The sequence below is a fragment of the Myxine glutinosa genome, chromosome 2, assembly GCF_964187855.1.
Source record: "Myxine glutinosa chromosome 2, kmMyxGlut1.1, whole genome shotgun sequence".
Classification (NCBI taxonomy): domain Eukaryota; kingdom Metazoa; phylum Chordata; class Myxini; order Myxiniformes; family Myxinidae; genus Myxine; species Myxine glutinosa.
This window is the reverse complement of record NC_136262.1, coordinates 124952520-124964269: the sequence shown is the minus strand read 5'-3', so window position 1 is coordinate 124964269 and position 11750 is coordinate 124952520. Positions and strand designations below refer to the sequence as shown.

General features: G+C 44.1%; 1 protein-coding gene across 1 annotated transcript in view; it reads right to left on the bottom strand.

Moving 5' to 3' along the window:
- Window positions 1-5486: 5486 nt before the first annotated feature.
- Window positions 5487-11750, bottom strand: part of LOC144890798 (ATP-dependent DNA helicase PIF1-like) — a 12626-nt gene continuing 6362 nt past the window's right edge. Inside the window, exon 2 of the mRNA XM_078772633.1 lies at window positions 5487-5552. Coding sequence (XP_078628759.1) covers window positions 5487-5552 — 66 coding nt within the window. The remainder of the gene's footprint in view (window positions 5553-11750) is intronic.

Here is an 11750-nt window from a genome sequence, read left to right as displayed (position 1 = left end):
GCTTATATACTGCTCCTGTCAGAACATCCATCCATTCATATAAAACGGCTAACGTAGCTGATATTTAAGATTCCGCGCATGAATGGTGTTTAGGTTTTCCAGATAGGACAAATCCTTTTTTGGAAACAGGAAGAGTCCAGTCCAATATATAAATTTTGTCACGAGAAAGGAGGCTTTCTGCCACGCGGTTGGCATTGATGGGGGGGAGGAAATTCCTCTTGAGGAAATGCCCTGCTGAGTACGGTGAGAAAATCTGCGCCATTGTTATGACGTCACTGGTACCCAGAGTATCACGGGAAGTGACGTCATTCCCCCCAAGCTCAGTGGCTGTGTTAAATGTTCGTCGTGTGTGTGTGTGTGTGTGTGTGTGTGTGTGTGTGTGTGTGTGTGTGTGTGTGTGTGTGTGTGTGTGTGTGTGTGTGTGTGTGTGTGTGTGTGTGTGTGTGTGTACGGTGTGTGTCAGCTCCACTACGAGCTTTAGCCCAAGTATAATAAAACTCCAGTGAGGTCAGAGGACTGAGGCTCTCACTGTGAACACGATGCAATAATTTAGTGAATGGTTACACTTTCTTCTTGGCTTTGATCACCTGGTTCGGCTGGTGGCGTTACCTGTGGATTACAAAGGGCTAACGTGATTCGCTGTTACCTCTGGGACATATGTGAATGAAAATAACACATTGAGCCAGTTTTAGGAAAGATAGAAAGCCCTGATTAATTGTTCTAATAAATCAATTATCTCATGCAATGGACATATGGACCAAACATTGTCTTGCATTCATTCAAACTCGTCGAAAATCCCGTCAAAAATGACAGATTGAAACAGTTTATTCAACGTACAGCCTCGTGAGAGTGCCAAATTCTGAAGCCTGAGCCTTATAAATGCTTGTGTCCTCTGGGACATGTGGGTCAACAATACCCATTACAGCCCTACACCCCATTTGGAGTCCATTGGGTCTTTTGGTTCTTTAAGGGTCTTTGGGGTCTTTTTGTCTTTTCAGTCTTTGGGTATTCAAGGATGTTTGGGGTATTTTGGGTCTTTCAGGGTCTTTGGAGTATTTTGGGTCTTCAGGGTCTTTTAAGTCTTTTAGTTCTCTTAGGTCTTCAGGGTCTTTTAGTTCCTCTCAGTCTTTTTAGTTTGGTCTTCAGAGTAATTTTTGTCTTTAAGGGTCTTTGGGGTCATTTAGGTTTTCGGGTCTTTGGGTCTTTTGGGTCTTCATGGTCTTTTGGGTCTTTGTGGTCTATTGGATCTTCAGGGTCTTTTCAGTCTTTTTAGTCTTTGGGGTATTTTTGGTTCCTTGGGTGCTTTCGGTCCTTAGGGTCTTTTGGGTCATTGGGAGGGGAGGGGAGGGTTGGGGGGGAGTCTTTTGGTGGACATAACACAAGACCCCGAGACATTTTGTGGACATGTAATGTATAGCAAAGAGATTTTCAAATATGATTGGACATAACACAAGAGTAATCAAATGAGAAGCCTGATCTCAATAAATATAAACTGCATTCAGCTGTAAACCCAGAGGCAAACTAGAAAGCATCTGAAAATGCGAAGTCCACCCGTGTCCGCTTCAGATGCCAAACATCTAAACATCTACATATATATTAAATATAGATCGAGGAACAGCGCCATCAGTCTGCAAATGTAGACTTGAGAAGCATTTTGGTTGACGATGCCAGCACACTCCTCTGGAAAGGAATCCATCCATGGACGTCTTTCTGGCTCATTGGCTTTCATCAGCATGGAGTCAAACCCCCCAAGAGTTGCGTTGGCAAGCTGTCACAAACTTTAAAAGCTTCCAAAGCCTTAGTAGGCTGACTAATACTGCAGGAATAGCTCTGTAGTAGATGGACTGTTTTTGGCATTGGGTGGTTCTTTGCATTTGACAGACTGAAAGTAAAGCCAGAAGTTGTACTTTAACTGTACGATCTTATTTCTTGGCTTCATACCAAAATCCTCAGAAAGTATGTAGTAGACGCTTAAATAGGGTGGATACATGGCAGGCAAAACCTATTGATCAGGATCCTTGCAGCAAGTGCTAATGTGGCACATGGGTTCACAATCACCATGCCAGTGAAGACATGCGAGTTGATATATATATATATATATTGGGTTCAGCTCTGGCAGAAGTTTGGCCCAAATCTTTCACGAACTGGCTGCACAGGTCTGATGTCTGACTGATGGTAATTTGGGCAGGAATTTGTAATCTGATTAATGTGCTCTGGCCCACATCAGTACTTGCTGAGAGGACTCTTGCAGCAAGTTCTGGTGCAACACAGGGTATTATTGTCACCATTTCAGTTAAGAGGTGCAAGTTGTATAAATCCTGGGACAGTCTGCCAACTCTTCTCCAGTGGGGAATCCACGTTATGCTGGTAAGAGTCTGTGGTTCGCAAACAGAAAACTGCTAATGTTATAACCATGCATTCTGGCTCTGTACGCTCGGATGTATATGTATATGTGTAACGATGAGCTTTGGCCATAGAGCCAAGGTGCATCTGTATCAGTTTCACAAGCATTGCTTGACCAAGTGCTTTGATACTGGGGCTGAAGTACATTGTTGCAATTTGTATATACAGTATATACAGTGCCTTTCTATATATATAGAAAGGCAATTTTCAACAGAGACTGCCAGAGAGGCAGAAATGCATCTGTGGATTGATTTCTTTCCCCATGGGGTCGACTGGCAATTTGTCAATAAATGTAGGTTGACTGATACTGCAGTGAGCAGTGGAGCAGATGATACTGCTTTATGCAAGTTTATGTTTTGCACAGACTGCAGCTGATCCGATCTGATATACTTTGAGTAACAGAGTGTTGGTTTTACTGAAACCGTCGAAAGGCCAGGGTCATGCCGAATGGTTTGATATCCATCTCCCACCAGTAGTTCGGGCAAGAATTTGGAATTTGTTCATGGTGCCTACTATTCACAAAGTACACCATGGAGTTTTTTAATGTCCGCCAACTAATGTCGACAGATGTACATCGGAAGGATGGCACACACATTGTTGAATCACTTTGCTATGAAACATAGGATGACAGTTTATAGCTGGGTAGAGATTCGAACCCAGGCTAGAAAGCTGAAAGGTGAGTGTGCATACTTCCACAAACACCATTCTGCCAGTAAACAATATATATATATATATATATATATATATATATATATATATATATATATATATATATATATATATATTGTTACAGACGTGGCTTAGATGTTATTTACCGAGCGGTTTTGGTATGACCACGTCTGCACAAGTTACCCGATTATACCCGAACGTTGACTAATCGCGCTACGCTAGATCAATGAAGGAAAAGACACACGGCTGGGATTAAAATGACACGACACCATGGATACGGTTCTCAAGACCTCCGGAGGAGATTATATTCGTTCGGAAGGTCAGATTACAGGGACGAGAGGTACAGCATAGAAAGACAAGCACTTAGACACAATCTTATATTAACCCCAACAGACGACAGATAAACGGGACAAAAAGCTGACTCACACGGGGATTGATGGCTAGGAAAGGCAGGATCGATGGCTCCAGGTGCACCTGGGCTCAGGGACAGGGTACTGTACGGTCCAGTAGATGCAGGAGGTTTCACAGCGCTCGAGGTGGCGTCTTGTCGTCTCAAGCTGGGGGCGCATCTGACCTCACATCCGGTGAGTCCTTCGTATCTCCGGCGGGGAGTGACACGCCCTCGGCTCGTTAGCTCCGCCCCAGATGGCATCGGCACGTCGCCTCTCATTGGGTGCGTGCGGGGGGGGGTTACCGGCTCCGCCCTTGACGGGGGACTGACAAGGAGCCCCTTCGTGGTAACCCCGTGGAGCGCATGGTCCGGCGCGCATTGTCAATGGCGGCTAACCGAGCCGGTGTGATGACGCACACTCCCCCCGCGCAGCGTCGTTGTTGTTGTAATTGTTGTTGTAGTTGTAGTTGTAGTTGTTGTTTGGGGAAGAAGATGGAAGGAGGTATGGGAAAGGTCCTAAACTCACTACTGGTGCCATATAATCACATTCTGGTGCAACGAAGAGTCAGAATTAATGGAAAGGAGTCCTTAACTGACATAGACTAAGAATAACTAGCAAGATGTCCGAAAGTTGTCTACGTGAGATGCGGTGGACCTGGGCACGACATTTAATGGGGGAAAAAGGGGAAGGTCGGCTCTACTGATTGTTGTTTACAGACAATGGGACTAGGGAATGGGGGATTGGGGATAGTTGGGGAGTATTGGGGAAATAGGGGAATATTTACAAGCGGATATGGAGGCCAAATTCCATATTCGCAACAATATATATATATATATATATATATATATAATGTTGTGGGGGGATTTGAAACGAGCTGTGCATGCAAGAAACCCCTCAAACATCGCACAGCTGAAAGAATTCTGCATGGAGGAGTGGGCAAAAATTTCTCCCAGTCGATCTCAGAGACTGGTAGACAGTTATAAGAAACGCCTACTTGAGGTTGTTTCTGCCAAAGGGGGCAATATCACCTATTAGAGCCAAGGGTGTACTTACTTTTTCCACATGTGAAATTTGCATTTATGTTTATTTAAATTATACAATGGACTACAAAATGTAAATGTTTCATGATATTTGTTATATTATATCACCTTTATCTATCAATATTGTTGAAATGAAGATCAAATAGCTGTATGTTGAAATATGTTGAAAAAGTCAAAACTTTACATGGGGTGTACTTACTTTTTCACGTGACTGTATATGCGTTGAGTTAGGCAGGATTCCAACCCCTCATATGGTTGAATGAAGACATTGGTTCATGGGCGGGGAGAAACAGTCCACATGATCAACCGCGACAGTGGTAGGCAGGGAATGAAACCTTCCAGGTGGGGGAGGGGGGAGGCGCAATGATCGCACGTGACCAACAAGCGACCAATCGTAGGTCGTGGAACCTTCCAGAAGGAGATGGGGGGGAATGACCCAGGAGGTGGGGGGGGGGGGCTGTGACCAGCCTCGGCCAATGGAAGGCGGTGGAACCTTCGAGAAGGAAATTCCACCCAATACTGGCCCATGCCGATCGTTCTTCGAGCCCTCTCCTCGTTCGTCCTTCAAGCTGGCTGTGCTCCAAGCTGGTTCGTCCATGCTGCCCTACTCCTTTGTCCTTCAAGCTGGTTCTTCATCCGTGCTAGGTTGTCCGCTGTGCTGGGTCATCCTGCATGCCGATCCTCCTTCGTGCTGTCTGCCGGATCAAACCGTACACCACGCGCGGGAACTGCCGGACCCGAGTGAGCGTCCGCACGTCCACCGGTACGAGTCTAACTGGTGTGTGATTCACCCCATGTGCGAGTGTTCCAGGCGCCTATGTTGGGATTAAGATAGGTACCATACAAATTGTTAAGTCTGCTTCTCGTCATTTTTTCTGTGCCATTGTAAATAAAAGACGTGTACATTTTGTTTCCTTTCGACCTGCTCGTGTGCGTCCTTTAAGCCATTGACCGTGCATCGTCCGAAACCAAATCCGTTTGTTCAATTAGGCCCGCAGATGACGCAGGGTAAAGCCACGACCCACACCGTGCGACCCGCTTGGCGCACCTGATTGGAATAAGGTGTGGGAACGCGAGGGGTTCAATTCCCCGTCTTCCCGGCCACGTGGTCTCTAAGGTATTCGAGTCACAATCGATAACCCTTAGACCCATGGATGGTGGATTGGCGATTGGAATTGCTACCCAACCCGCCGGCCGTGAGTTTCATCTTGCGGTTGACAGCCCGTGGACCCGGTGCCTGAGCCCCCCCCCTCCCACCCCTTAGTACGTCGACAGAACCGGGGATCTGCAACAATATATATATATACGTACAAGTAAAGATACATTCAAAGAACACCGCCCCCGTGCCAAATAATTAAATATCCTTTAGCACGGCATTGTCGGGGCGCCTCCGGCGCCAAGTAATACCGCAGTGCAGCTCATAGAGACTGCATTGGGAGGGAGAGGTGTACACTAATTGATTGATTAATTGTATAATTAAAATCAATAAAAGATTATCACAAAATATTTCCTTAATCAATTGGCTAATAGCATAACTAAACCACTAGTGCTTCATCCGAAGATGTATCTTTTAGAAATTTAATTAAAGAAGTCATTAATAAAAAATTAAATAATTAATTGATTAATCAATAATTAATCAATTAATAATTAATAGATTAAATGATTAATCAATAAATCAAAAATATCCTTGATAGCCACATCACTTGGTCACTGTCATGTCCAAATATTAGCTTCCGGGCTCAAAAGGTGCCGGAGATATTGGCCAAATGAGAAAGAAAATAAATAAATGATTAATAATGAAAATAAATAAATAATAATCATTAAAAAATTAAATTATTAATCAATTCGGTCACAGAACACATAAACCACCACCATTTCATCAGAATCTGTAACTGATTTTATTTTTTATTTTTTTAGTAATTAATCGAATAATTAAATAATTAATCGATTAATTGATTAATCAATAAATCAAAAATATCCTTGATAGCCACATCACTTGGTCACTCATGTCCAAATATTAGCTTCCGAGCTCAAAAGGTGCCTGAGATATTGGCCAAATGAGAAAGAAAATAAATAAATGATTAATAATGAAAATAAATAAATAATCATTAAAAAATTAAATTTTTAATCAATTCGGTCAGAGAACACATAAATCACCACCATTTCATCAGAATCTGTAACTCAAAAAAAAAAAAAATTTGTCATTAATCGAATAATTAAATAATTAATCGATTAATTGATTAATTGATGAATTAATAAATCATAAATAGCCTTTACAGCCAAATCACCTGGTCATTGGCAAGTCCAAATATCAGCTTCCTAACTCAAAAGGTGCCTGAGTTGATGGTCAGAAGAGAAAGGAAATTTGATTAATTAAATAAGTACTTAATTAATCGCTAATAATTAAATAACTCCTCAATTAATTGATTAATCAAAAAACAAAAAATACAGTTTTGATAAAGGACTTGCTCACTACTGTGCCGAAATTTCAGCTTCCTAGCTCAAAGGATGGCTGAGATATCGTCCGGACAAACAAACAAGAAAGAAAGAAAGCAAGAAAACAAACAAACAACGAGAGTGAAAACTGAGTACTCCCTTTCAGCGTGCGTCACTGCCGAGCCCCCTCCGGTGCCCGGCAATGACGTTTCGCAATGCCTGGAGATGGCATAGGAAAGGTGCGGTGTACAACAAACAAACAAACAAGTACAGATACATTCAAAGAACACCGCCCCCATGCCAAATAATTAAATATCCTTCAGCGCGGCATTGTCGGGGCGCCTCCGGCGCCAAGCAATACCGCAGTGCAGCTCATTGAGGCTGCATTGGGAGGGAGAGGTGTGCACTAATTGATTGATTAATTGTATAATTAAAATCAATAAAAGATTATCACAAAATATTTCCTTAATCAATTGGCTAATAGCATAACTAAACCACTAGTGCTTCATCCGAAGATGTATCTTTTAGAAATTTAATTAAATAAGTGATTAATAAAAAATTAAATAATGAATTGATTAATCAATAATTAATCAATTAATAATTAATCGATTAAATGATTAATCAATAAATCAAAAATATCCTTGATAGCCACATCACTTGGTCACTGTCATGTCCAAATATTAGCTTCCCAGCTCAAAAGGTGCCTGAGATATTGGCCAAATGAGAAAGAAAATAAAGAAATGATTAATAATGAAAATAAATAAATAATAATCATAATAAAATTAAATTATTAATCAATTCGGTCAGAGAACACATAAACCACCACCATTTCATCAGAATCTGCAACTTTAAAAAAAAAAAATTTAGTCATTAATCGAATACTTAAATAATTAATCGATTAATTGATTAATTGATTAATTAATAAATCAAAAATATCCTTTGCAGCCAAATCACCTGGGCATTGGCATGTCCAAATATCAGCTTCCTAACTCAAAAGGTGCCTGAGTTACTGGTCAGAAGATAAAGGAAATTTGATTAATTAAATAAGTAATTAATTAATCGCTAATAATTAAATAACTCCTCAATATATTGATTAATCAAAAAACAAAAAATAACGTTTTTGAAAAAGGACGTGCTCACTATTGTGCCGAAATTTCAGCTTCCTAGCTCAAAGGATGGCTGAGATATAGCCCGGACAAACACAAAAGCAAGAAAACAAACAAACAAACAAACAAACAAACAACCAAACAAACAAACAAACAACCAGAGTGAAAACTGAGTACTCCCTTTCAGCGTGCGTCATTGTCGAGCCCCCTTCAGTGCCCGGCAATGACGATATGCAGCGCCTGGAGATGGCATAGGAAAGGTGCGGTGTACAACAAACAACCAGAGTGAAAACTGAGTACTCTCTTTCAGCGTGCGTCACTGCCGAGCCCCCTTCAGTGCCAGGCAATGACGATATGCAGCGCCTAAAGATGGCATAGGAAAGGTGCGGTGTACAACAAACAACCAGAGTGAAAACTGAGTACTCTCTTTCAGCGTGCGTCACTGCCGAGCCCCCTTCGGTGCCCGGCAATGACGTTTTGCAATGCCTGGAGATTTATTTATTTTTTTTTAATATTTTTTGTTGTATACAAGATCGAGGCTCGTGAAAGAGCTAACATTAATCACACAAAAAGACAAACCGACACACAAAACACAAAAAACAAGGGGAGCGGCAGACAAGATGGGGAGAGAGGGGGAAGGACACAAAAGAGAGGGGGAAGAGGGGGAAGGACACAAACACAACATTTGAGAGCAGGGACATCGGGAGGACTTGGGGGGAGGTGGGAGAGGATTAAAACATATGAACACTGCAAGGACTCTGGGGTGAATTACCGTGGGTAGAAAAGATCAAGGTTTTCGATGGGGGAAGATAAGAGATGGTGGTGAACAGCTGTTTTAAAGACCTGGAGGGAGGAGTGGGATTGAAGGGAGTGGGGGAGTTTGTTCCAGAGGCGGGAGAAAAGGGGAATGAAAGAGTGAAGGTGAGCAGAGAGCCTAGACTTTGGCAGTTTAACCATAAGAGGGTTGCAGGCAGATCTTGTGCGACCTGAAGGAATATTGGGGGGACAGAGCACAGAGAGAGCTGGGGGAGCAAGGCCGGAGAGGAGTCGGTAGAAGACAGAAAGACCACCAACCTGCCTGCGGTGAGTGAGTGAAAGGCCCTCGGTGTTGACTACATCGCAGGAGATTCCAATGATTCTGAAAGCTTTGGCCTCAACAGCGTGAAGCCGAGCAAGGCGTGAGGCAGGAGCACCAGCCCAGAGGGGGGAACAGTATTCCATTGAGCTGTGGATGAAAGCCTTGTATGTGGTGAGGAGCTCAGGTGTGCCAAGGAAGGACTTCGCACGACGGAGGATGCCCAGTCGGCGACTGGCTTTGGAGGCCAGCTTGGAAATGTTGTTTTCCCAAGAAAGATCATGGCAGATAGTGAGACCCAAAAGCTTGAGCGACAGAACTTCTTGGAGAGGATTGTTGAGAAAGTAGATGGGAGGGTTGTCCAGTCGGTCCTTTTGGAGAGACATTGTAAGAGTGTGAGATTTGTCAGGATTGAAAGACATGTTCCACTTGTTTGACCAGTCTGTGATTTTGTCCAGGTCTGCAGAGAGTGAGGAGGCTGCAGACTGCCGATCTGAGGGATGAGGAATGGAGCGACAGAGAGTAGAGTCGTCAGCAAAGAGATAGAGAGGATTTTCAAGAGAGTCAGGGAGATCATTGATGAAGACCAGAAAAAGCACAGGGCCCAGAACACTACCTTGGGGAACACCAGCCTGAACAGGAAGAGGAGATGAGAGAAACCCATTCAGGGCCACACGTTGACTACGACCAGAGAGGAAGTCCGCCAGCCATGCGTGGAGATTTCCATGGATACCAAAGGAGGAGAGTTTGGAGAGCAGAGCAGGGTGCCAGACCGTATCGAAGGCACGTGAAATGTCAAGGGAGACAGCTCTAATTTCCTGTTTGGCGTTGAGGACCTCCATCCATTGTTGAGAAAGCAGAAGCAGCATGTCCAGAGTAGAGTGACCAGGTCTGAAACCAAATTGATGATCAGAGAACAAGCCATTGGAGAAGAGGAAAGATTTAATATCTGAAGCAATGATGGATTCCATGACTTTGCTGATAATTGGGAGAAGGCTGATTGGTCTGTAGTTGCTGGGATCTGTTTTTGCACCTTTTTTGTGCAAAGCGGTGATGTTGGCTGATTTCCAAGCAGATGGCAGATGACCTTGAGCAAAAGAGAGGGTGAAGAGAACAGAAAGAGGGAGTGAAAGAGCAGAAGCACATGATTTTAGGACCCGTGGGCTGATGCCGTCAGGACCAGTTGCAGAATCAGAGTCGAGGGTTGACAGAAACTTTTCCACCTTATCAGGAGGAAAGGACACAGAGTCCAGGAGCAGCTGGGTACGACTGGGTACGGTGGGTACAGAGAGGGATGGGTTTGGGACACAAGATTTAGAGGCAAACACAGAGTTGAGGCATTCAGCTTTTTCACGTGCGGAGTCAGCCGTTAAGCCGTTTGAGGTGAGGGAGGGGATGGAGGGGGAACAAACACCAGAAACAGATTTGACCAGACGCCACCAGGATTTGGAAGAGGGAGACTGATAAGAGAGTTCGGTCTTGAGAATGGTGAGATATTGTTTCCTGGCTCTCCTGAGGGTGGACACACACTTGTTTCGGGCTTTGTGAAAGGAAATGAGATTTCCTTCCGTAGGATTTGCTTTCCAGGAGACGAAAGCAAGTTGTTTCAGGGCAACAGCCTCACCACAAGATTCCGTGTACCATGGATGGGAGGAAGGGTATGACAACTGAAGACGAGATGGTATAAATCTGTGCATGAGAGAGAGCAATTTACTTTGAAAGAATTCCCAGGATGAGTTGATGTCAGAGGCGGTAGAGATGCGAGACCAGTCCAGATGATTGATGGCTGCTTGAAGACCGTGCCAGTTGGCCTGAGTGAAATGCCAGACTCGTCGACGCTGAGGAGGCTCTCTGAGAATGGTCAGAGAGATGTCCACTTTGACAAGCACATGATCAGATGAGCCGATTGGAGCAGAAGAAGAGCAGCAGACATTTTCAGGGAAGTTTGTCATAACCAAATCCAGAAGAGAAGATGCTCCGTTGACTGAGATCCGGGTCGGGAAATTGACAGATTGTGTCAGTCCCAGTGAGTCGCAGAAGTCCTTTGCTGAAGAGCCATGGCTGGTGAGAGAGGTACCCACACCCAGCCAACTGGCATGGTGACAATTGAAATCACCACATATGAGGAAGAGAGAGTTGGGATGGGTAGATAGAAGTTGGTCCATATTATCAGACAGTGAGATGTAGATGGAGTCATCTCTGATTGGTGGACGGTACAACACACATATGAACAAAAGGTGGGAGCGAAGGGGAAGCCATAGCCAAAGGTATTCCTGGGGGTGAGGTGGAGAGAGGGCAGTGGAGGGCGAGTGAGGAAGAGAGTTTTTTATAAAGATAGCAACCCCACCTCCAGGACGAGGCTCAGGTCTATCATACCGGAGGAGGGAGTAACCTGGGAGAGATACCAAGGCATCAGAGACATCATGAAGGAGGAAAGTTTCTGTTAAGCAGATCACATCTGGTTTGTCAGAAGCAACCTGTATGGAGAGGTCAGTCAAGTTTGAGCGAAGGCCCCAGATGTTTGAGGTCCATACCGTTAATGAAGAGGAAGGGGGAGCATCGGGTCCAGAACAGGGGGGGGGAGGGGTAGGGTAAGATGTGGAAGAGGAGGAAGAGGTAGGGAGAGCTG